Source organism: Anopheles cruzii, chromosome 2, assembly GCF_943734635.1.
Source record: "Anopheles cruzii chromosome 2, idAnoCruzAS_RS32_06, whole genome shotgun sequence".
In the NCBI taxonomy this organism is placed as follows: Eukaryota; Metazoa; Arthropoda; class Insecta; order Diptera; family Culicidae; genus Anopheles; species Anopheles cruzii.
In genome coordinates, this window is record NC_069144.1 from 28,772,959 (window position 1) to 28,797,437 (window position 24,479).

The window sequence follows — 24,479 nt, forward strand, 5'->3', positions numbered from 1 at the left end:
TTCTTCTCAGTTACTTTTTAAAAGAGTCATTTTTCTTAGTGAGCCCTTGCCTACGTCCCATAGTTGCCGACTCCCTCAGAGTCGGGGCTCTTGTACTTCAAAACCCCCTACCAGTTTACGTCTCTCGGAAAGACCAGGGCTTCAAACACCCAGGAACCCTGATTGACAACTGGTATTTGAATAAAATTAAAATTAAAAAGAGACGAATGTTAGGCTATTACAGCTCAAAGTCTCTATAATACAAAAGAAAAAAAAACAACAGTTGATCGCTGATATTTGATTACGATAATCTTACGGTACAACGTGATTCGTAGTATTGCAATACCCACAAATTATTCGTTTTGTAACTGTGATCCGTTTCTATGAAATGTGCTCTTTCTTCACTTTCTTTTTTTTTTTTTATTTAATGTTGTATATATTTATTTGTTTGTTTTTTTATTTAACACCTCAATTTGAACTTTCGGTGTTTTTTTTTCTAATTTTTTCAACTTTGACAACAACCTCATTAAATGACAATTAGTCCGCATGGAATTAAAATTTTGCAGTTTTATTTTTGATATACTTGACATAAGGAAAGGCCACTGAAACATATTCAGCCAACCTGTAAATTGAAAGTAACATTATTCCCACACAAGAGAAGAGTAATTAGGAATCCCCAAAATAATTTTTTATGTTTCAATAACCAAATCTACTACATCGAAGCGACGTCCCCTATGATAGAATACTCGGTAACGCTCGTCGTTGTCACGCAGCTGGCCTGGGTTCGATTCCGCAACCTTTACAAAAACGATAGGCATTCCAAATGGCATTCTAAAAGCGCATTGAAAATGAATACAAAGAGGAAAATGATGTATGTCGTAATCGGAAGCTGCTACCACTTTGAATATGTAAGACAATTATTTATGGAAAGTGGATCGATGTCAATCGTATCATAATGATTGCCAATGTTCTACTTCTAGGGAACGGCCACCAACGCCAAGAGGGGACCGGTTTTAAGGAATGAATTTATTTTCTTCCGTTACAAATATCCTATCATATCCGGCACCGCTGGGGGCGCACCACCCAGTTCCAGGTGAACTGTTTTGCTCCCACTGGCACATGTAAGTGCTCAGAAGCATAAAATGCTTACCGTCTGGAGTCGAAGAAACCCCGTTCGAAAGAAAGAAAGCAACGGCTCGAACCAGGTGCCTCGAGGAAGCGCTGCCCAAGCCTGGCGCAGCAGTCCGGAAGCCCGGAAAGCTGAAATGGATAGAATTAAATTAACATATTTTTCCGGCGTCCGACGCTGTAGTTGTAGTACATGGAACGCAATCGCAAACAACACGACCGGGGATGACTGTCTGGAGCCATTTCCAATCCACGCCTGTCGGACAACTTTGACAAGGGTAGACTGTAAGTAGACCACGGGGCACTGGATGGAAATACAACGCTGGCTACAACTTCGGGACATCACCTCCTTCAGCTGCATTCCTAGAGGACGCCGTCGGAGGAACTGTGGTTTAGGATGTTTTACCCGACGGTGTGCTCGTTAAAAAAATTAAAACGAAACAACGATGAAGCTGAACAACCGATGCCGATGGCCAAGAAAGTTCAGGTCATGCTTTTGACCTTAGCGAAATTAAACGAGAGCGCTGATAACTTATTCTTGGGCAGCAATGCCCCCAAAAGTGATCAGAAAAACCTATTGAAAGGTTGATTTTGTGAGATTTTTTGATAGACTTTCAATGGTTTACTGGTAAATATGTAGTTCAGAATATATAGTTCCAAATGTCCCTTCACAGAGCGATGGTTCCGCAGGGAGCTTCATCCATTTGATGATCCGTTTATCTTGTTATCCTGTTAAACGTCATTCCGGAGGCGAATTAGCTTCATAATGGTCTGAAAGTGACTGACATCAAACGGTTCTGTTATGCACTTAGAATGCAGCATCCTACAGCCCAACTGACCCTCGGGCAGCCAAGCCCAGTTGGGAAAGCGTCGCGTTCCGTTGGCCTATCTTGCCCGTTGGCACCGGAGGCTGAGATTTACGCGCTTTATTTAGATTAATATATCCGTGAGAGCAGTTAATTTGGGCGGTAATTAAATTCTTCGTCAACACCCGAAAGCAGCCACAGTTTTGCGGACTCGTGCCAGTGCAAGCAAGAAACAGTGCTAGGAAGGAAAGGATTGTGGGAGCGAGAGATCATCATCCGACCAGCGGTGGCGGCCAGACCACCCAGCTGCCGAGCTGATGATGCTTTTTCATGCTTTTGTTTGCTATATGGGCCCATAAATTACCTCGGATGTTTTCGGTAAACTTTGCCTAGGTTGCTCCGACCTGAACGGTTGGACCGATCCTGCCTGGCGCGAGGTGCAATTATGGTTCTCGTTGTTAGCATTAATGGGAACCCGTCACCGTGTCGCTATCTTCAGGAATCCAGGAACCAGGTTGCGTTAGTTTTTGTTACAAATTTCGCATGACTTCTGCAAGGTTTGTCAAAGCAAATGGACTCACAACTTGAGGCTGCTTCAGCGGTTGATGGATTGAATAGTTTTTCTTACTTCATTGTATTACTTATCAGTGGGCTTGTATTTACTGCCTTCCTCTCAATATTTGCCAACACCTGATCACGGATTTAGTCTCTTTATAATAGCCAGCACGTTGTGAAATTACGTTCACCGGTGCGGATTGAAGGTTCCTCGTTCCGGTTTTTCAAATAAGGCATTAATCTTTTGTGGGAGTATTTCAGATTAAATTAAAGCTTCTAATCCACCGCGTATCGCACTATTGTTTCCACAGCAGTCCGGTAGCACCATCTGGCGCCGGAATTTGCGGGAGCATCCGTTTCATTGCTCTGTGGTATAATCAAGTGCAGAACTTCCGGTCAGCGGGAACAGCAAAAGGCACCACCCGCGCTCTCCGTCAGCCCGGTCCGGTCACAGTATCGTGCACAGCGAATCAACTGGAAACCGGGCACCGGAAGGCACCGGAAGGCACCGGGCTCCGAACGCAAAACCGAATGGCCTATAAAGCAAGTGGTACAGAAGTAAATAAATTAAACTTTTATTTAAATTTCACCACAGTTTTTCGCTACATGCCGTCTGTCAACCTTTCCGTACCTTTTTTTTTCTTCTTTCATTATTCGTTACGACCATTCGGGTGGCCGGTGGCCGGAATAGAATACGGAAAGCGGCTATCGTGCGGGTGAAATCAGAGGGATTTTTGCGGATAGCAAATGCGAAAAACTCGTTATTTAAATTGAATTAAAACACCACAAAACTATACATAAAGTTTCTAGCTCGTCCCTTTCCGGCCCACACGGCGGTGGCCAGTGGATTGGACGGGGACACCCTGGGCATACTGGTTTCCACGAGGATTCCGAAGCTCGGCTCGGTTGTTTCATATGCGTGCCGCAAAAAAGTGTGATCCTGCTGCCACCCGGGCTGTTGAGTTAGCTTTGCTCATTTTGTGCATACATTGTGTGTGTGCCGCTGTGTGGTAGTATCCGAGGCAGGATTAACACACGGTGTGACCACTAAATTATAATGCTCCCCTTTATGGGCGCAGCCACATAAGCCAAAAACCGGATTAGAGTCTAATCTTGTGGCAGGCGAACAGAAAATTTCGCTTCTTTCGATGTTTATTGATGGGATGATTGATTGATTGTTTGACTAAAAAGGTTAAAGAATAAACCCGGGGGGTATATTGTTCCCTCGCCAGACATCTGGCGTAGAAATTTTTCACGCCATTTGATACACTCACACATCGTTTCCGTTTTATTTGTTCAGAAAATATATTTATTTATTTTGTAAATATTGCGCTGTTCATTCAATCAATATGCTATCTATGGAATTCCTCCACTACTAAGCAAGACATTCGGTCCATCGTCGAATCGATTCATCAGCAAATAAACACTTTCAAAGCCAGTCAAATCGAACTTGTTTACGGCCTAACCCGTCTATGACCAAGTCTTCTTCTAGAAGTTATCTAACCTTATCAACAACATCACCGACGGAGGAACACTATCTCAAACTATTCTTGGGACAACAGTCTACGCAAGACCCAGGCCAGCCCGCTTTGTAACGGTTGAAAAGTTTGCGAGCTTATTGATTTTGAATTGTAATCACAAAGAACTTCGGGCGACGCCACGGCTGCTTGGTTGATAAAATATTAGTTTATCGCATAATAACTAGCCGTTGGACCACTCGATTTGGAATCCTTTGGGAAACTTTTTCCAACCTTCGGACAGTAGTCGTCCGTGCGCCGCTTGGGAAAGCGGCGCCCAATTGCCGAGATTGAACTGGGGCTTCCGAAGAACTTTCATAACTATTCAATCGATGGTCCAATCGAATCCTTCAATCGGAGATGTCCGCTTTTTACGTTTCTTCGATGGCCGACAAACGCTCGCCCCCTACTGGTCCGAAACAATACAGCCGTGTGGCCAGCAAGCGATTCTAACAGTTCCTCGGATTAGATTTCAAATCGTTGAGAATCAACGCTGCATTGTTGAGCCTGACCACGGGGCCACCGGTCTCGGGCGACGTTGACTTCACGGCTGGTGGGGGCAGAGCCACGGGGGTGGTAATTCCCAGCGGGCCCCTTGGCTCCAGAATGGTAAGCTGATGTCGATTGTATGTTTGCCATTATACGGGTGCCACTGAGAAATCGGTTGTGGAAACAGGATTAACATCTGGTTCTCGTACGCATCGTCGGCGCCGGCCAGGAAAACCAACTTGGCAAAACGGGCTGTCGGAGGCACGGCGCTATGGGCTTCCTTCCGGCCATCTCTACCGGTCAGCAGCGGGCTGGCACCGGAAAAGAGTCCAGAAGGATTGGCTGCCCTTCGTGGCCAGCCGCTCGTGTCGCCCGTGTTGGCCGTGCCGCTGGAGCATAAACGTGCTACCGATGACCTCGTGGCATAATGTGAGTAGCTGCCACTGATGTTGTTGGTGTCGGTTTCTCGTTAAGCTTAATAATAAATCGTGCCACCAGAGCGCTTATAGCCCGTGACCATACCATCTGGTTCTGCGTTCTCTCTCTCTCTCTCTCTCTGTCGCTCTCTCCCTTTTGCACACAAAGCACGCATCTGGGTTGTCTTGGTTGTCCAAAACGGATTTGCCGGGGGGCTCGTTTGCTGGCTCCCGACGGCACCCACCGTAAGACATCGTGGCCGAGCCGACCCAGGATGCCCCGACACGGATGCTAATGTGTGTGCATTTGATTTCTGTTTCCATTTGCATGCTGCTCAGCCCTATCAACGCCAAGCGGTCAAGGTTTCGACTTTTCAATTTGTTACCCACAACGCATGCTGGCCCGTAACTGTAGGGACGGCAGCTAGAACTTTGCCAAACGCATCTTGTCCACGCAACCTCGGCCAGAGAAGCCAGTGTCCAGCGTGTCCAGGCCAGGTCAAATGGCACTAAGTGGTAAAAAGTGATTTTCAGCCTTTCGCAAACTGTCCCCAAGGCCCCCCCACCCGGTTGGGAGCACTACCAACCGGGCGAACCGGGTCCGGTCGGATCCGAATTCCTTCGAGAAAGTCGTCTCTTCTGTGTTTCGTAGCAATAGGTTGACGAGTCATTGTTTCCGCGACGGTCCGCAAACTTGTTAGTCAAAAGAGTATTCTACATAAAATGATGAATAAATGAACTTTTATTTGTTCACGATGAAAGATGCTTAAACTATTGTGCGTAATGTCACTAGCAGCAAACTGTTTGAAGTAAGTTTCCAATTTCAAGAAGCAGCACGTATCAAAAAGCATTAAAATTGTCGCAGTCATGGATTGTTGGTGAACGATTTGAAAATAATATCAAACAACTGACGGACAGTTTGTACTTTAGAAAGAGTAATAATAATACATCAAAATGTAAAGGGATCGTTTTTTGGAAACTGAAGGCACAAATCACAGACGTAATTATGGCGTCTAAGGTTCAATACAGAAATGCGTCACAATTCAATAGCAGCGGAGACAATGCGGAAACATTTCCTACATGTTCGTTCACTTGGAAACTTGGCACCGGTCATAAAAAATCAGGCCGGCGACAGAAATAAATTTCCCATTAAACGACCGTATTTTTGCTTTCCTCACGTCTGCAACACGGTATTTCTCATTCGGGCTGTTTCGGACACTCTGTTGGCGGTGCCTATTCATATACACATTTAGTGCAGTTCCGGGTGGACCCTAAGAATGCTTTAGTGGTACACACACCGCGAGCATGGAAACTTTTGGCACCTTACAGAAGAAGAAAAAAAAATGTCCCGAAACGATGCCAGAAATCGGAAATTGGGTAGGCGACAGTCCCGATTATGTTTCGAACGATACCCGTCGACCCCTGCGAATCAGATCGCGAACGAAAAAACTGAAAACTCTTTCCTAATGGGACACAAGGCTTCAACAAGCGGCCCCACTTTTTTTTTATTATATCGCGACAACTGAAATGTTGGGAAAACCTGCCCAACTAATATCGCAGAAGGAACTACAGTTGTAAAAACCAAGAGCATGATGGATAGCGAAAAACGGTTTATCGATCACACTAAGGTAAGAAATTACTGGTAAGGAAATTTACGAACGCACCAAGGATTACATTTCGGAACTTTAAGCATTTGAACTTGAATTTATAAAGGAATAATCTTGATTAAAGTAGTTCCTTAACGTCATGTCTTCACTTTTCGATACGGAATTGACTTCTCTAACGGCCGTCGCTCTACTCTACCTATTTTATCTTAACATTTCTTTTTCGCCGATGTACGCACAAAGGCTCCTTTTAATGTGGAACCCTTGTGGAACTCGTGATAATGTTTATCGGCTCTCCGGACAAGCCTTTCTTTGGCAGTAAACAATTCGATTCGTACCACCCATATCAAAGCGTTCTGACATATGTGCATTAAGCCCTGTCCCTTATTACGACCCTAGTTACGATGTTTAGCACGAAAAGCATAATAAAAACCAGAAATCGTCGTTTACAAAAACAGCGCGGCTCCCAAGTCGTTGATTGTCGGTGATTCGCAATCATACCTTACTCAAGCAACTCCCGGTGGGGGTGACTTTAGTGGATGTACGTGCCACATATTCGGGCAGCTTTCGGGGCCTCAGGCTATCCCTAAACCAGTCAGCGGGCGCTGAGTCAGCACACAGGTATCGGCCGGCCAGGGTGCCTCGAATATGTGTAATTTTACGACAAGCGTGAGGACGATTGCTGCCACCCTCCCCCAGTGGGGTTCCGTTATGTCGGCCCTACCTTTTTGCGGCACGGGTTACGGGCCCGTTATAGAGATTTGTGCAAACATTTAAGATAATTTATCGGCGTATGTTTTATTTGATTGAAGAAAATTTATTTTACGTCAATACGTGCTTGTTTGTCCCACACAGCCAGCGAAGCGGAAACGGAACCTATCATGTTTTCAAGGTGTTGAGCTAATGCTCCGCCCGGTAGATGATGGAATGTGAAACGATTAAACCCGTCAACTTTTTACTGACTTTATTTTCCAACATAGTACTTAAATTATGGTGCGTGCTGAAAATTCTTGGACGAAAGAGGTGACCGAAAAGTAAACTGTCAACGAATCAATTCAGAAACACATACAAGTATTTCATTCAGTTTGGATGGTTCAGTGTTTCGTAAGATGATCTTGTTTTTATATGTACTAGAAAATGCTTTGCTAAACGGAAAACCGGTACAAATATAAGACCGTGTTTTTGTATATAATGGAAGTAAATCGTAAGTTTTTCGTAAAAAATCGCAGAAAATCAAGCAATAAAACTTTCGCGTACACTAAACTTAAACATTTTCGATACTTTCTTTATGCATAAGCACATAGACGCTAGCAGTTGCTATTATTAATTGACTCTCCATTGAATAGTTTAATTTTTATAAACAGTTTTATTAATTATGTTTGTGTTAACAAATGAAAGGATGTTTTGAATGTTACAGAATCGTGACATTTTTTATATGACAGTGTCCGGTACTCACTTCTGCCAATCACTATCATTGCAGTTGCTTTCGTCCACTTCACGGTATTCTGAATAAAAAATGCAATATTTTAGAACTGCAAATAAATACTCGTTTGTGTGACAAACTTACTTTTGTTGGGTTCACACTCATTTTGACTTTTCAGAAGACAGCTGTTGGAAAAGTATTTGAAGGAACGTCCATCCGTGGCACAGACTGGATCGTAAATATGAGGGCACGCTGCATAACATTCGGTGTCTTGCGTATTGCATAGTTGTGCACTTAGTGCAACTACTGAAATGGAACGAATGTTAAACACTGTTTCACAAGAAACATTTAAACCGATTATTTCGTGTAGAACATTAATACATACCAAACAAACAGAAGAATAATTTCTTTCCCATTCTGCCTCGTGTTCGGATCGCCGTTGTTCAAATCTCCAGCAGGAACTGATGACACTGTTGGGGAGTTAGTATACCTTTTATAATAATGAACGGTGACCATTTCGTACGCACGCCACATGCAAATGCACTTCCGATAGCAAACAGGTTAAGCCCGTTTCAAACAGCAGATAGGTAAGCTGAAACCGAGTAGCGTATCAACGGAGCATGGCTTCCATAAGTATCCGCGTTGTTGGCGCCTAGATATAAACCAGGGGCAAAGAAGGAATGGTTTCTGTTATGGCTATGTCAAAGTGCTATGTCGTTGTTAAATGTTCGTGGACGCGCAAAGTTTCCCTTAAAAAACTTGTTTTCTCTTATCAAACGGAAAAACAACTTTAAAAAGTGTACTTGTAACTGTTCTTGACCTTCCATAAGCCATTTAATAATACACGGAATTGATAGGCTCTTTTACTGCTCACAGAAATTGGTGCCAGCGAGATTTTTGAAAAAACCATAAAATAAAACAAAAATGCAATAGATATTTGCATTGTAGTAAGTTATTGTTTAATTTAGTTCATTGATATTCTACGGAAACGGAATTTATTTAAAATCGTTCTCAACGTATGAAATCACCAGGAAATGTTTTGCGGGGTAACTTGTTATGTTTTCTGTTAAACGGAGATTTCAAATAAAACAAATTTTGGAGTCATAATTGGGCTAAGTTCACTCTACGCTGAAGAATCAGAGATAGGAGTATATACGCGTTCAAACAATGTTGACATCGGCAAACGGATATTTGACAACAGAGTAGAGATCATGTCTACGAGATGCGCAATGAAATATTTTTCGAGCTCTCGTCTGAAAAATAACTTGAACTTTACCAACAACAATGCGCAAAATAATGTTCTATTTCTTTCTACTTAAAGCGAAGCGAGATGTATCTTGTAAGAACATCTATTAATCGTAATGATCATGGACGACTCATCATGTTTTTACAGTCACAAGAAGAAATTTACGCTACAGCTTTAGCACTGAACGCACCAAGAAGAGGATGAACAACAGCGAAACAACAAGCGATCTGTCAATGCGTCTCGTCCGCAGGGTCTCTACAATCCACAATCCGTGTGTTTTTGGAAAGTCCACTCTGGCAATCAGGCAGCCGGTTAGAAGATTGAAACTTTATTCTATTTGGGTTCGTCATGGATGATAACGATGAGCTTGATTACGTCGAAGAAGACTTTTACGCTACGTTGAATGTGCCACGAACAGTAAGTATCGTTGCCGAAACTAGGCCATCAATGCGGCATGATTTCGTAATTTGGGCGACTGATTACATCAACAAACCACGCTGTGCTCGATGTTGTTTTAGGCCACAGAAGAGGAAATCAGCAAAGCCTATCGAAGTTGGAGTCGAGTGTTTCATCCGGACAAGCACGGCAATGGAAAGAACAAAGAAAAGGCAGAGCTTCTGTTCAATCGCACCAAAAAGGCCTACGAAGTGCTTTCGGATCCACACCAGCGGGCCATCTACGATTCGCTGGGTGTCAAAGGACTGGAAACCGAAGGATGGGAAATTGTGCACCGCACGAAGACACCTTCGGAGATACGAGAGGAGTATGAGCGATTAGCGCGAGACCGCGAGGATCGTCGCTTACAGCAGAAAACCAATCCCAGGGGTAACATCTCCGTGCACATCAACGCAACGGATTTCTTCAGCCGTTACGATGATGAGTTCTACGACAGCGGCTTGCTGCCGTCCATCGAAGTATCGGGCATGAGCATGTCGCAATCGATAGAGGCACCGCTTTCGCGCACAGAAATCGCCACGCTTGCCGGCAGCTTGCACCTTCAGAATGGCGTTGGCAGTGGAAGCTTTTTGCTTTCAGGGAAGCGACTAATCAACAAGGGATGGTTCGAAGTGGACTGTGGGGCCGGAAATGGTCCGGTGTTGGGAGCGAAAGGTTCGCGGAATATCACGAATCGGATATTCTTTACCGGTGGTACCACTTTTCACTTTCGCCCCAATTCCATCATACCGGGATTATCCGGAAGTGAGTTATGTCTTTGTTTCCCATCGTTACCAGCAGCCTTAACAACAAATCTGTTTTTTAGCCATCGCGGTGCAGTTGGATAAGCATACCCTAGGATATCTAACGTACAATGCTGGTTTGCAGAATTCGATGTCGACGGTGGTTGAAAGGAATACGGAAAAGTATCATTACAATCTTAATGCCACTCTGGGTATTCCGCATTGCTATATTGCCGCAACGTACACTCGGAAACTAGTTGAACAGGGCCTAAAACTGAGGATAGCCGTAAAGTAAAGTATTTATAAGATTTCTCCTGCCTGGGATTGTATGCTGAACCCGCTATTTGCATTCACTTTTAGGGGAGGTACATTCGGGGTGCTTTCCGAGTGCGGAGCGGAGAAAAAAGTTTCCAAGTACAGTGCAGTTTCGGCGACTGTTTGCGTTGGAGTACCGTCGGGCGTCACGCTTAAGATAAAGTAAGTACCCCGTAATGAATGGGCTGTAAGTTTTTGTTCAACGTAATATACTTGCTAAATGCTTTGGTAGGATCATCCGTTCGACACAAACGTACCTTTTCCCGATTCACCTCAGCGACGAGATAGTCCCGGCGGCTATATTTTATGCCACTGTTACACCCCTCCTCACGTACTTTGTGCTGAAAAAGATGCTGTTTGATCCGATGAACGAGGCGACGAAGCAGAAGAACATCGAAAAGGTTAAGGAAACCAACAGTGCCCGTATGGCCGAGAAGCGTCGTGAAGCCGAATCGGCCATTGCTCTAATGGGTGCGCTGTACGGGCGCATTTGCAAAGAGGAACGCAAAAGTGACGGGCTGCTGATCGTATCGGCACTTTACGGCAAATTCAACGACGCGGAAAACGTGACACTAGAAGAAACGGATGAAATGGGATTCATCTCTCACAATCCGTTCGTAATCGACGTTAGGATTCCGCTCCAATGCCTCGTAAAAGACTCCCAGTTGACTCTATATACATCCAGCAAGGTAGGTTTGAGTGGTCAATATGCCGGTAATGCGAAAATTTCATGCTATTTATCGGTTATTGTTCCAGAGTGAATTACCCGGATTTTATGATCCGTGCTTTGGAGAAGAAAAGCAACTGAAAATTGATTACGAATACCGAAACAGTGCACACAGTTCAGTGTTCGGCGACGCAGAAGAGGTACATTTACCGGCTGTGTCTTCGGAGTCGTCGGCTTAAACGCTTTGCGAGCTAGTCCAAAGAATGCGAATGGGAAATCGATCATGGTAGTAGTATTGTTGTTGATTCGGGATTCCGAAATAAACTAATATTATTCTCGGTCGTGTTTTTGCGGTGCAAAACACGTGCTTCAAGTCGTTTCGCGTATTTTGTCCTTTATTCAAATATTTAATGAATATTTTATGAAGTTCATCCGTGAACTTCAAAGACGCTAATGAATTCTTTTGACGTTTGTACGTTTGACAGCAAATGTACCGAGAATGTTTTTGTTTTGTTTGAAAGTGCAAAACACATCCTTTTGGTGAAAATGAATTACATTGAAAATTTGCTAATTTATGCCAGAAATCTCTCGCCATTCTACATCTTCAGCATGGCAATATCAATCTTTGCCGTGTTGCTCACGGCGTATTTCGGAATCACCGGATGTACCGCAACGCTCGATGATGGTGCCAGTAGTTCCGACGGTAGGCCACGGAAGAAAACAACTTCAAACGACAACAGTAGCCACAGCCAGCCACAGGTTGGAATGCTTTTATGGCGTGCAAGCCCGCGAATGCTTTAACTGGAACAACTTTTGCCATTAATCAGGAACATGCCAACACCACTGACGACTCGGCTGACGAGGCGCCCACCAGCGATAGTGAAGATAGTGCCGATGGGATGCATGAGCGGATGCACATCGAATCCCTGAGACAGTTGAAATCTGCAAAATTAAAATCAATCGAAAATTCCTTGACCGAAGAGCAGCGGAAAGCGGAAAAAGAGTAAGAACAATGAATGGAAAGTCAAAACCATTACTTACTACAAATTATGTGTTTTTCAGAATCGAACGGGCACAGCTGGCCGCAATATTTGAACTTTTGAAACAACAAACGGAGAGCTCCAATTTGGACGAAGAAGATCTAAAAGAGCAGCTTAGTCTTTATCGATAAAATTGAATCACAACTTCGGATAATCATTTTTGGTGTGCGCGTGTTCAATGTTCTAGTCAATTTTAGCTTAGCTTTGAACCATTAAAAATTATGTGCAATGTTTTTCACAATTTTTCATGAGGAACCGCACATTTCTTTTTTGTTTGATCATCACATAGTAATTTAAAATAACGTAGCAGTACGCGTGTAACCGTGGTAAAAAAGAAGAAATGAAATAGATAAGTGAATTGTAGAAAAATCTTTATTTACAAATTTTTCAATCGTGCGGTGTGCGTGAGTCTACTATCATCTAATCTATCTTATAGTTGTAAGCAATTTCGTAGTTACTGATAAGCATCTGAAGAATCAAAATGTTGGAAAAGAAAAACACTATGCTTTGTATCCAGATAAATTCGAACGTGTTCCAGCCTTTGAACTCTAAAAGGTAGGCTGGAAGCAGCCAACCGCCTTGCGATATGAACCACATCACCGGTATGAAGACCGCTTTCCGGAGTCCTATATTTTTAAAATTCTTTACACACAGCGGCAACAGTGACAGGAACCACACGAAGTACTGCGATGTGACCACCGGATTGTACGCGACCATTACGAACGCTATGGCAAATAAACCGAAAGCGAGCGTTTGGCGATGTTGTCCATAGCGGACGGTAAGCATCAGGATCAGTATCAACTGCGGTAAGAAGGTCAAAAGCTTTTCGAGGGCCGTCACCTCGAACGTCGTACTAAGATATTGCAGATAAAAGTACAGCGAAAAGTTGTGCCGAGTGTCCTTGCGCACAAGATGGTAAAGCACCGATTCGTACAGGAACTGGTAGCCATAGAGCCAGTAAAAGAGCGAAGTAGCGGTGACCAGCGCTAGAACAGTTCCCAACACGAGAGCAATCTGATGTGTGTTTGGTTGAAGAACAGCGCGCAAATAGTCCTTCCACGTTGCCGGGGGCTTGCTTAGAGTTGCCAAATAGAACGCGAGGCAAAATCCCAGCGGGTACAGCCGAAAATGGATGGACAAACCGAGAAAGAAGCCGGAGATGAAATGTTGCAGATTTGATTGGCCATTTTTTAGGAAAAAGTAGATCGACAGCAGTACCAGGGAGCACGATACGCAGTCACCGTTGCCCCGCGTGGCGATGATCATGGTGAGCGGATTGTACAGCCAGCAGTAGGCACTGATTTCCGCCATGCGAATGTACTTCTGAGGCAACGCTTCATTGTTGCTGTTGAGAATTTCGTTTTTACGCTTGATCAAGTACTTGTTGCGATTGTTTAACGTTTCCAGCTTGAGCAGCTTTGTCTCGATTGATATTTTGTTGCTACGATAGCAGTTTAGTAAGATCCATTTGATCAGCACTCCGATAAAGATGTCGAAGAGGGAGAAAACGAACTTGCCGAAACTCGGATGGATCAACAGATTTGGGAGCACGAGGTACGCCAGCAGTGGTGTATATCGATAGGTGTGTCGTTTAAAGGGGGAACCAAACGAGAGCACATGGTTCGCGGCATCGGTGACCACTCGGTAATCCACATCGGTGTACTGGACGTCCGACAAACTGTCCTGCACCTCGCCGTAGTATATTAGAAAAACTCGCACGACCGTGCTGATGATGAGATGCTTCTTGAACGTCATTGCTGTTGCACACTGGGATGATGGACCTTCTACGTTTATTGTCCCTGTCGACGGTATCTGGACTAGTACTACCACGCCCTCGGCAAACTACTCTAGTGCAATGATGTCACTATATCTATAGTTTTGTTTTCATATCGATAGCGGCTTTTCTCATGCACTCTTTGAAGTTGTGAAACTCTTTATCGCAAGACCGATGGGCCACATTAAGATCGGTCGTAACGCATGTAGCGTAGGCAGCCGCCGCTACCGAACACTTGGCCATCAGCAGAGGATAGTTACGGAGCCGTTGATTAGCACGTTTCACTGATTCCATTTCCGCGAGACTTGCAGAAGAGAATTACGATGAACCGCAAACTACTTTGGCCCGATACGTAGGGAACGGATTTCGCGCGGTGGCCCTGCACTCAGGTTTGGTTCCGCAATAAACGCGTCGTATAATGGTTTGGAGAAAAAGATCAGCAAAGCGGTGCCGGTCACAAGATTGCTGAACAAACGGGGATTTCTTTGAATCCAAGTGCGCTTGGGAACTCGTAACGGGCGGCGAGGATCGGTAGACATGGCCTAGTTGTTCGTTTGTTTACTTCTCTCTCTTTCCGCCACTTCCTTTTCCGCTTTATAGTCTCAGTCCAGTTGTATTCCGGAACAGCAAAGCGACACTCTGTGCCACTTCAGACAGCACTGGCGCATTTCGTCGATGACATCGTAGCACTTTACCTCGTCGAAGCTGTTTTCTGCGGGACGGAAAGGCATAAATAAGTTACGTAAGATTTTCCTGTTGCATATTCGTAGTGAGCATTGATAGATTTTGCGTACCTTTCAAACAAGTCTGTATACGACAAGCTGCTGGCTTACACGGATCCTTCGATTTGCTCTTGGACATGAAATTTCCAATAACTTTTCTACATACACCCAATTTTTGCCGACCGGACTGAAGGTAAGAAAAATATTGACGGATTGTTTTGTTGTTGCCGGTATGTGCTCCCGCGTTTACAATATAAAGTACACCACTCCAAACGGAGACCAGCGCATCATCTGAAAATGTGTAGTTATTGCGAATTGTTTTTCAAAGGCAAACAATTATTTGAAGCTTTAACATACAGATTTCATCATTAAGCGTAGCTTTTTCGTTTTAAAACTGTCGATAACATTTGCAGTAAAGGTTGGCCTCAATTGGCAACCCTGTTCACGACACAGCAAACGTCAGTCAGTTGTAAACAAGCAACGAAATTCGTTTGCTGCTTAATCTCAAAAACATCTCAGTTAACCGGTACCGAATGTGAAAAGAGTGAATATTTCGACCCTCGCAATGGGAAGAAAGTGCTGCGTTCCGCGTTGCTGTTCAAACTACGATGCCATCATTAAAAGGGGACATGCCGGTATTAGTACGTTCAAGTTTCCGCGCGATCCCACACTAAGAGAACGTTGGATAAAGGCCGTTCCGAAAACAAACTGGATTCCCTCGAAAGAGGCGTGCATTTGCATCAATCACTTCCACCCTGAAGATATTCTCAAGTACGATAAACCCGCGAAACTAAAGCAGAATGCAGTGCCAACGTTATTCGGTGATAACCTTATGAATGTTCAATCAAAATTGGCACCCAAATCCAGCGGAGGAACGACGAGGACGACCAAATCAAGTCAAATCGAATGCCAGACTATATCCTCGGCCGAGCACATCCTCGAAGATTGCATAATAAATTTTGAAAATTTCAAGGATCACGTGAACGAAAAACTCCAGCACTGCAAGTGGATACTATTGTTGAGTCGTGATGTTGTGCATCTGTTCACCGTGATCGTCAGGGACGACCACCTTCCCATACAAGTGGGAAATAGTCTTCAGGTGTACCGCGACCTAAAGATACGATTATTCCTCTGTGATGAAGAGCAAAGAGCCGAGCAGCTTCGATGGATTCTTGGGCTAGACGATAGGCTACTACGTTGGTCGCAGCTGGAGACCATTATGAACAAATACGATGACATCAGCGAGCAAGCAGCGGGAAAGCTACACCCGTATTCGCCGAATCAGACTGAAGAATCGTTGGAAGAAGACCAACTTGACTTGGGGTCTCATGAAGAACATCTAGAAGACCCAATCGACGGAGAAGAAGCCAAACATCATTTACAGTCCTTCGATAATGAGAAAACTATGACGAGTACAACCATAGAATTGGAGATCGAAGAACAAGACATTGAGCAAAATTTGCACACTGTTGAGGTTGATGATCACTTTTTGGATATCGATGGGAGAGAATGTTCTGAAACTGAGTTAGAGGACCACACTCAGCAGCAAGCTTTTGAGCTAAAACATTTTGCCCCATACAAGTCGACCTATTCCATTATGCGCGAGTTGCGGAATACGAAAAATAAGTGCTTCGTGTGCGACGTCGAGCATGAGACGTTAGAGGATCGCGATCAGCATATGCCAACCCACCTGTCGATGCTGCCCTACCAGTGCCAGCTTTGCGTACGAGGAAAAGTCATCATTAAAACCCTAGCCTCGCTAAACAAACATTTCCTTATGCATCGGAAACCGTTAAAGTGTCGTTTCTGTGACGTTCGCTTCAATAGCTACGGTTCGCGCAGTCTACACGAAGATATCAAGCACGGTGGAGCGGTAAACATAACTTGCGACGTTTGTCAGCGGGATTTTTCGTCAAAACGCAGCTACCAGTATCACCGCAAGATCCACGACGATCCGGAGGCATTGCGGTGCAAACTTTGCGGTCGAATACTATCGTCCGCATACGAAGTGAAGGCTCACATGCGTACGCACACGGGCGAAAAACCAAACCAATGTGCGTTCTGTGCTGCGTCGTTCAACAGGCGATCGAATCTCATCGAGCACATCCGCCGCTATCACAGCCTAGAGCGCCCGTTCGAGTGCGACGTTTGCGGGGAACGATTCCGATTGAATGCAGGACTCAAGCGACACCAGCAATCGCACGAACCAAACGTGTCCGCCACAGGTAAGCGAAGCAATAGAGTATCGCGAGCGCCCAGGCTCTTCCACTGCAAGGAGTGTGATCTTCAGTTTGATTCCGCTGTTCGGTATCACTCGCACAAGCGCCAACACGATAGGAGGTACCAGTGCAGTTACTGTGGCATTCGGATATGCCAGTTGCGGGATTTTGAAGATCATCAGAACACACACACCGGGGCCAGGCCGTACGTGTGCAAAACTTGCGGAAAATCGTTCAAAACCGCCTCGACCTACTATGGACACCTGATGGTGCATCGGGCCGATAAGAAGCACGTTTGTAGCGTTTGTGCGAAAGGATTCATCCGACAGCGGCACCTACAGATACACATGCGTACACACACGGGCGAAAAACCGTACAGCTGTGATACGTGTGGTCAAAAGTACGCCGATAAGAAGTCCTTCAGTCGGCACACGCTCACCCATCAGCCTACGGTGGGCGATATGTTGAGAGCGAAGGAAATGTTGTCCAAACCGACAACTGGGACGCATACAAGCTTGGCCTTGGCTGCGTCTTCTGGTACCAATGTTGCGGTTAATCAGGAAACACACCGTCACAACGCCTTCACGTACCCGCAATCTTCGGGTGGTGGCATCCTTGTGATGCCTTCTGTTGCACAAAGTGCCTTAGAAAATGCGACCGTTTTCGATGTCCTTTCCGATGGATCTTTTCTGACAGATTTACCACAAACTATCACCACAAACGGGGAAGATGGAACTATTGTTATTCCAGCAGCTACACAAAACATCATTCTGGTAGAAAAATAGCTCTAAACGTGGTTTGATTGGTCATGATTTGTATAATAAAAGTTATGCTATGCAGTGAATCAATGTAATTTGCAAATTGTATCACAGATATTCACTGATTATTTGAAAGAATTTTCTTGTAGTTTATGTATTATAATGTAGGAATATTTGGTATCGTATTTTCTTTTCAAACCTTCCCAGGCGTCCATTTGACTTCGCTAAATAAACTGCTAAATTGGTTCACAGTAATAACGGGCTATAATTTCCATATATGAAGCATTGAATGTTCTGGGGCGCAAAGTTCTGTTGGAGTAATTCTGAAAAATAATAGCAACAAATCATCAACAACTCGGAACACACATCATTGCCTAGTGCCTACGGGTGCTGGTGTTTTATTATGCCATTGGCGAAAACGAAACCCTACCAAATTAACGACTGGAAATGTCCGTAGAGGGCTTTTGTACTTGCGTATGGTGCAACAAAACACACGTTCATTCTATTATTCAAAATTCCTTCTAATCGAATCGCTAATGAAAGGCAAACAGTTTAAACTTGTAACAATAAAGCAACACCAGCGAGCGTCCATTTGGCTGGTTTATCCTTGGTTTTCAAATTGAATGTCCAAATGTACGTTGGGCCACGCGTGCGGGTCTTATAGACCGGACATTCGTACATGTTTCGCAGGTCCTGCTTGTCCTGGGTTAGTGCCTGGTGAGGTCGGGGAGGAATCAAAAAGGGGAACGAAAACAAAGGTTATTAGTCAGGCTCAGGATTGAAACCAATCCTTCCCGCTGGCAAGCGGTGGCGTTTTGTTGGGCACATTACCCTAATATTTATGACCGGCATCTGGGGGTAGAGTTCCTTCAGCTTCGACTCCATGATGATGCCCTGCTGAGTGTCCCAGCGCGCTCCCTCCATGAATATACCATGGACGTAGGCACCTTCCCTGGGACCAGCCGAAAAGTCGTCCTTTTGCTTCTTGGTCACGTCACAGTGGAGGCACATCTTGTCGAGCGGCAACTCGTTCTTTCTCGCCGTCGACTGCATGATGGCTGTTAGCAGCGACTGTGGATTGAAAAATCCGGCCAACCACACGGAAATGGGGAGCTGTGGGTGAACAGAAAGGGCGGCGTGTGTTTGAGTGCAACAGGAGCAAGATTGGCAAATATGTACGACGACTCGTACCACAAAATCGGCAGACCACGTCTCGAGTTCACGTAGGCGAAGTAGCAAATCCACGAACCACCCGGTGAGGCCTAACAGCGAAGGGTAGGCACGAGAAGCCCATACGGTAGGCACCTGATCAAGGAAGAGAGAATTCTCCAGATCTTCCATATCGGACGTGATGGTGAGTTCGCCCTTCATACCAAGGTCAAGTTCTTTCAAGCTTCTCTTAATCTCACCGGTAAGGTAGTTCATACGTTCGCACTCCTGGAATGCTACGATCACGTACGGTGTGCGCTCCTCCACTTTTCCCATGATTTCCGGCATGTTAAACTCCTCCGGCAGCTTCTCCATGATTTCGTCCAGCACCTGCTTCACCTTGTCCTCGCGCGTCACGGTCGTCCCGGAGCCGGAGCCGGCGTCACGCGGTTGCATTTCGAACACCGTCCGGAATAGATTCTCTGAGGTGGTCGTGAGAAAACCGATCTCAGCGTTTGGGTGCAAACCATACAGATAAGGTGATTCCGGCGGCATTGCTTCGTCAATGTACGCGTGGTAGCCGGCGTAATCCGTGTTGGGCGGGGCCGCGAATCCCGGCGCCAGGAACAGCTCTCCGTCCACCAGATCGGGCTGCATCAGCTCCTCCAGGTAGGTGATGCACGTACGCCGGTCCCAATCGTCGGTGATGTGCCCGCCGTACATGATTTCCCCGAACAGGTAGCGCAAATCTTCCCACGGTACTTTCGTGTTCGCCTCCAGATAGTTGTACAACACGGACACGGAAATGTTGAGGTCTCCCACGTTGAACGGGTAAATTTTGTTCCAACCCTGCGGTCCAAACTTGCGCCTCTCGGCGACGACGGCGTGGAAGTAGCACAGAGAGAAAAGGATTACTTTGAACTCGGCCTCTTTGCCGCACATTTCCAGCGTTTCCTGGGAGAAGTTATCGAGCGCCTTGTGTATGTTGGCCTGCATGCCGGTCGGCGGCTCGTTGGTGATCTTGATCGACGACTCCAGAATGCCCTGGGGAATGATATGGGCCGAAGCCGTAGCTGCCGGTTCGGCACTCATGAAAACACGATAGTTCTCGTGCGAACCTTCGGAGTAGAATTCCAACTTTTTCTCCAACGCCGGCAGCCACTTTTTGACCAAATGAATGTTCTGCAAAATCACCCAGTGGCCAGAGGACGCGGCCTTATCCATTGCCGCTTCGGCCACCACTTCCTGGCCCTGGCCGAGAGATACGTTATAGAAGTTCCCGTTGTCAGCCGAGAAGCCCAAGTGCTTGCCCAGTGTTTCCACGTCCTTCAGCGGATTGACACCGGGCGACAGGATGAAGAATATCGGCGTTGAGGGGCTAGTTTCCTCGAACGACTTGGCAAACTCCATCGTGCGGTTCTCAACGTATCGGGCGCCCAGCTTTTCCTCTATGAAATCCCTAAACGAAGGGGGCAACCGTGGATACACCGTGAGTCACATAAAGCCCCGCCAGTGCAACGCGCTACTCACGTCATGGCGTACGTCATCCGATCCGGGCGCAGTGCACGCATCATACACAGGCGCTGTAGGGCCGTTTTGTTTTTCCACTCCTGCGGAAACTTTTCCTTCTCCGGGCACTCGGATTCGATGAGTTTCTTCCATCGCTTCGACGACGTTTCGATGTCCCGGTCAAGGTTACGAAATTCGTCCTTCGAGGCCAAACTGCAGATACCGCCCCAGGCGGTGTTGGTAAGAAAATCGACCGGCGACGTGACGTGCGGTTTGATCGGGAATCGCAACAGAAAGTCCAGCTCGGCCGGCGTGATTTCTTCGTTGATCAATAGAATCTACAAAAAAAAAACGGTGCTAAAATACCGACATCGCCCGGGGGGCGATGGTACAAATGCGCCGGTACCTGGAAGGTCATTTGGGACATGAAAATCAGCTTGTCGCACTCAAACAACCCGCGGGTCGTGTATTGAAACACTGAAAAGGAAATACAATCGATCAGGTTTCGAACGCGCAGCGGCACTTCTTCGGCGGCATCCGCCTTGGAGATCGCTTTCTGAAACACGACGCTAAACGCCTTCAGCGAGAACTGGTAAATCGGATTAATGGTGTTCAGGTCGTTGAGAATGAAGTACAGCAAGCTGGCCCGGGCCGCCGCCGGGCGATAGTGTTCCCGGGCTTCGTCGATCTCCTTCGACGTAATCTTTGCTTCGGACACTTTTTCCTCGATTTCCGCGGCCGTCTTTTTGGTCGTTTCCAAATTCTCAACCAACGCCGTATCGCCGAGAATGTTGCCACCGGCCGATGACAGTCGGGAAAGCAAATCATCCTCCAGCCGCTTGAGCATGATTTTGAAATCGTTCTGTTGCTTCGTTAAATCCGCCTTCAGCTCCTCGAGGTCCGGCCGTTCGGCTTTGACCACTTCCGCCAGCAGCTGGTCCTCCAGACCGTCCCTGGTGACGGTGAAATTGATCAACGTGGTCTGGGCCTGCATCTCCGGTTTGTAGTGCGGATTGGCCAGCTTGGTTTGAAGAATGAGTCGAAATTTTTGGTTATACTCAACCTCTTTGTCACCGATTTTAATAGCCCTGCCGAGAACAGAGTAAACGATGCGTGAGTGTGCTTGCCGATGGCCGACACGTAAATGGTACCGTCATACCGTCCTTTCTTGATCAGGTTACGCCCAAGCAGTGAATCCAGCACGGGATCGACATTTTCGGAGATGTTTTCAATCAATACCGTGCTACCCTTTGCCAGAGCTTTTTCCAGCACCTCCAAGTAACCCTTGGACCCCAGACGAATAACCTTGAGCGTATCACCGTACTTCTGCTTGATCCACTTGATGCCTTGCAGCTGTGGATCAATCATCAGTGGCCAGCGATCGGAGTTGGACAAAATGGTCGCATTCTCAATGGACATTCGATCGCTCGGCAGGCCCTCATTCTGCCAGGTGGCTATCTGCGTATCATCCGTTAGCAAACGGAGCGGATCAAGGCTGTCTGTGATGGGTACGGCCGGTTCAAGTGCACGCAAAAACGGTAGCCACATTTTGTTCATCATATCCAGCCGGAACTGCTTGGTGAAGCACCCAACGTACGAGATGAATGCCGTCACAAGCAAAATGTCTCCCGGTAGCGTGGTGGCCTGTTGCATGAACCTGCGAAAGACATAAGGGTAAGGTGGTGGCTCCCCGGCGGTGGTTAAACACAGAGGGTGGAAACAAATTACTCTGCAACAGCTTCTGCCCAGCGGACGTTTTCGCTAGCAAGCCCTCCCACGAGACGGTTGGCGAGCTGGATGGTCGCCTGGGTGGCATCCGCTTCCTGCTGGCAGCGTACCTTGTCAGCGGTGGCCTTCTCAAAGTCCGCCGTCAGTTTGGCCAGCTGTTCCTCTAACGACTGCGAAGAAGATGGCGCAAAAAGGGGGCAGTATTAATTGTCAACGCTAAAGGACCCCCCTTTCAGTGGGCGGCAGTAGGGCGGCTAACGTACCGCAACTTTTCTCTTAATGTTGGCCAGTTTTTCCTGCGATGCAGTCAGTTCGGCGTTGGCTGCCGCCAGGGCGCGCCGCTTCGGTTCGACGTCACAGTACACGTCGTAAAATTTGATGATATTGATAACCCAGGCACAGAGCCCGGCCGCCGCCGCCGACTTGGACCGCACAAAGTCGGGCTCGAACTCGGAGTCTTTCAAGTACGGCTGGATGGCTTTGATAATTTCCGGGTGTATATGTTCCTTGTCGTAATTGATCAGCGAGTCGAGGAACGTGTCCACTTTCGCCATCGTTATTTTGGCCGACTTCCAGCTTCGGTCCTTCGCAATTTTGCCGTTCGGAGCCAGCAGAACCATGACAGCGGCAGTGACGTTCGTCACTGCACCCGGCGGTGAACCGAACGACTTCAGCTCAGTTAGGTTGGCCTTGTTCAGTGTGTTCAGGGCCTCCTGAGCTGCGGACAAAGCTGGCTCAGCTTTGACTAAATCTTCCTCACAATCACGCTGCTTCTTGGCGACCTCCTCCGCGATGACGGCCACCTTCTGTTCCTCTTCGTCCGCGATCGCCTTCTCCGTTTGCACTTTCTCCGTCTCGATACCGACGATCTCGATCAGCGCATCGGCCGCGTCGTTTTTCTCCTTCAGCTCGATTTCCTGCACGGCCAGCTTCTGCTTCAGGGCCGCCACCTGATCCGCAGTGTTCCGCAGCTTCTCCAGGCCATTCTCCAGACGTTCCACCTTCTTCCGGAGCTCGCCGTGCTTCTCCTTCAGCAGCTTGTCGTACAGACTGATCTGCTCCAGGTACGACTTGGGGGTCGTGTAGTTGTACCGCCGTTCGTTCTGCAGGTACACCTTCGACATCGAGTTGACCGACGTGTGCACGTACGCCATGAAGCGCGCAATGGAGTCCCTGCATTCGGCTGGCAGAACCGTCAGTTCCTGTAAGAACCGCAACGATACGGACATCAGGGCTTCCTGGGGCCACTCGTGGAACCAGTTGATCTGAGTGCACGTGATGATGGCGGGGAACTTTCGGGAGCGCACACGCAGCGTCGTGCCGACGGGCGAGAAGCAGAGCACCACCTTCAGCTGGCGGCGCACCCGGTCGATGAAGAACTTCCAGCAGTTTTCGCGCGTATCGACCAGCCCGGCACCTTTCACTTCGTTGCGCACGCCGGATATGATGTTCTCGACCTCGTCGTCCGGAAACAGGTCGGGAATTTCGCCCGACGAAAGCAAATCATTGATTATGACTAGGAAGATTTCGTTCGATATCTGTGCGTCTGTCATGAGGAACATAATACCGACGTTTTTCATCCCGGCCTTCAGGTACAGTCCGGAGAGCTCGTTCTGAAACACAATCACGTCAAAACACGCGGCAGAAGCGTTCGGAAGAACGCGGAATTAGATCGATTGCGATTAGGCGCGGGCCTTCCTCTCGGTAACACGATAGCTAAATCCGTCGAAACCGGACCTTCGGGGCCCACTAACTTGCGGTGGGCCATTGACGCGCGCACTATACCGTCGTAAAACGTGAACCGCTTAGCTATCTCGCTTACCGCAAGGAGGCTAGAAAACGGGGTTTCCGTACGTTTCCGTACAGTTTAGCAAACCTTCAAGTCAACGACACTGTAGCCTTTTTTCAGCTGCACCTGCGCCACTTCCAAGCTGGAGATGAAGGCGGCCAATCGACTCAGGGATTGTTTGCCACTGCCACCGACACCCACCAGCAGTGCGCTACCTCTGGGCGACTCCAATATTCGGTTGATTCTAGACGTGAGAATAAAATCGTTACTGCCTGCGTGTACTGTACGGCGTGTTGGTCTACGGCGTGCAGATTGCTTGTGGTAAGGTATGGGGCTGATGGCTGGATTGTACGCGACTCATCTTCCCAACCTGACCACACGGCGGGGGCGCGGTCTTCGGAGAGTGCACTCGTGCAATCATGTACCCTACCTGCAAACGTGCATCATGGCGTCTTCAAAGAGCACCAG

The 24,479-nt window shown here is 46.9% G+C and overlaps 7 protein-coding genes across 8 annotated transcripts in view; 3 read left to right on the forward strand and 4 right to left on the reverse strand.

Moving 5' to 3' along the window:
• The first annotated feature begins 9,455 nt into the window (after positions 1-9,455).
• On the forward strand, positions 9,456-11,656 carry LOC128278473 (dnaJ homolog subfamily C member 11). Its single transcript, XM_053017203.1, has 6 exons — positions 9,456-9,580; positions 9,682-10,363; positions 10,425-10,632; positions 10,702-10,818; positions 10,889-11,345; positions 11,413-11,656. The coding sequence occupies exons 1-6, from the start codon at positions 9,512-9,514 to the stop codon at positions 11,560-11,562; spliced, it is 1,683 nt and encodes a 560-aa protein (XP_052873163.1). The 5' UTR covers positions 9,456-9,511; the 3' UTR covers positions 11,563-11,656.
• Positions 11,657-11,853: 197 nt separating this feature from the next.
• On the forward strand, positions 11,854-12,879 carry LOC128277635 (uncharacterized). The gene is made up of 3 exons (XM_053016121.1): positions 11,854-12,082; positions 12,151-12,326; positions 12,386-12,879. Exons 1-3 carry the CDS (start codon positions 11,870-11,872, stop codon positions 12,492-12,494), a joined length of 498 nt encoding a protein of 165 aa, XP_052872081.1. The 5' UTR covers positions 11,854-11,869; the 3' UTR covers positions 12,495-12,879.
• Positions 12,720-14,118, reverse strand: LOC128277634 (GPI mannosyltransferase 1). Of its 2 annotated transcripts, XM_053016120.1 has the most exons (2): positions 13,877-14,118; positions 12,720-13,804 (listed from the first exon to the last, which is right to left on the reverse strand). In XM_053016120.1, exons 1-2 carry the CDS (start codon positions 14,116-14,118, stop codon positions 12,784-12,786), a joined length of 1,263 nt encoding a protein of 420 aa, XP_052872080.1. In that variant the 3' UTR covers positions 12,720-12,783. The 2 variants fall into 2 exon arrangements, with proteins under 2 accessions (XP_052872080.1, XP_052872079.1); XM_053016119.1 differs by having other exon boundaries at positions 12,720-14,118.
• Positions 14,119-14,233: 115 nt separating this feature from the next.
• Positions 14,234-14,509, reverse strand: LOC128268205 (uncharacterized). The gene has a single exon (XM_053005240.1). The coding sequence runs from the start codon at positions 14,429-14,431 to the stop codon at positions 14,234-14,236; it is 198 nt and encodes a 65-aa protein (XP_052861200.1). The 5' UTR covers positions 14,432-14,509.
• Positions 14,510-14,713: 204 nt separating this feature from the next.
• On the reverse strand, positions 14,714-15,048 carry LOC128268206 (cx9C motif-containing protein 4). Its single transcript, XM_053005241.1, has 2 exons — positions 14,932-15,048; positions 14,714-14,849 (listed from the first exon to the last, which is right to left on the reverse strand). Exons 1-2 carry the CDS (start codon positions 14,996-14,998, stop codon positions 14,740-14,742), a joined length of 177 nt encoding a protein of 58 aa, XP_052861201.1. The 5' UTR covers positions 14,999-15,048; the 3' UTR covers positions 14,714-14,739.
• A 376-nt stretch (positions 15,049-15,424) lies between these two features.
• LOC128278807 (zinc finger protein 480-like) lies at positions 15,425-17,863 on the forward strand. Its single transcript, XM_053017535.1, has one exon. It carries the CDS (start codon positions 15,425-15,427, stop codon positions 17,861-17,863), a length of 2,439 nt encoding a protein of 812 aa, XP_052873495.1.
• A 525-nt stretch (positions 17,864-18,388) lies between these two features.
• Positions 18,389-24,479, reverse strand: part of LOC128277633 (dynein beta chain, ciliary) — a 17,499-nt gene continuing 11,408 nt past the window's right edge. Inside the window, exons 17-26 of the mRNA XM_053016117.1 lie at positions 24,442-24,479; positions 24,099-24,255; positions 22,486-23,835; positions 22,223-22,392; positions 21,654-22,151; positions 20,901-21,582; positions 20,516-20,832; positions 19,028-20,444; positions 18,668-18,949; positions 18,389-18,550 (exon numbers count right to left, since the gene is read on the reverse strand). The exon at positions 24,442-24,479 is cut by the window's right edge and continues 324 nt beyond it. Coding sequence (XP_052872077.1) covers positions 18,389-18,550; positions 18,668-18,949; positions 19,028-20,444; positions 20,516-20,832; positions 20,901-21,582; positions 21,654-22,151; positions 22,223-22,392; positions 22,486-23,835; positions 24,099-24,255; positions 24,442-24,479 — 5,073 coding nt within the window. The remainder of the gene's footprint in view (positions 18,551-18,667; positions 18,950-19,027; positions 20,445-20,515; positions 20,833-20,900; positions 21,583-21,653; positions 22,152-22,222; positions 22,393-22,485; positions 23,836-24,098; positions 24,256-24,441) is intronic.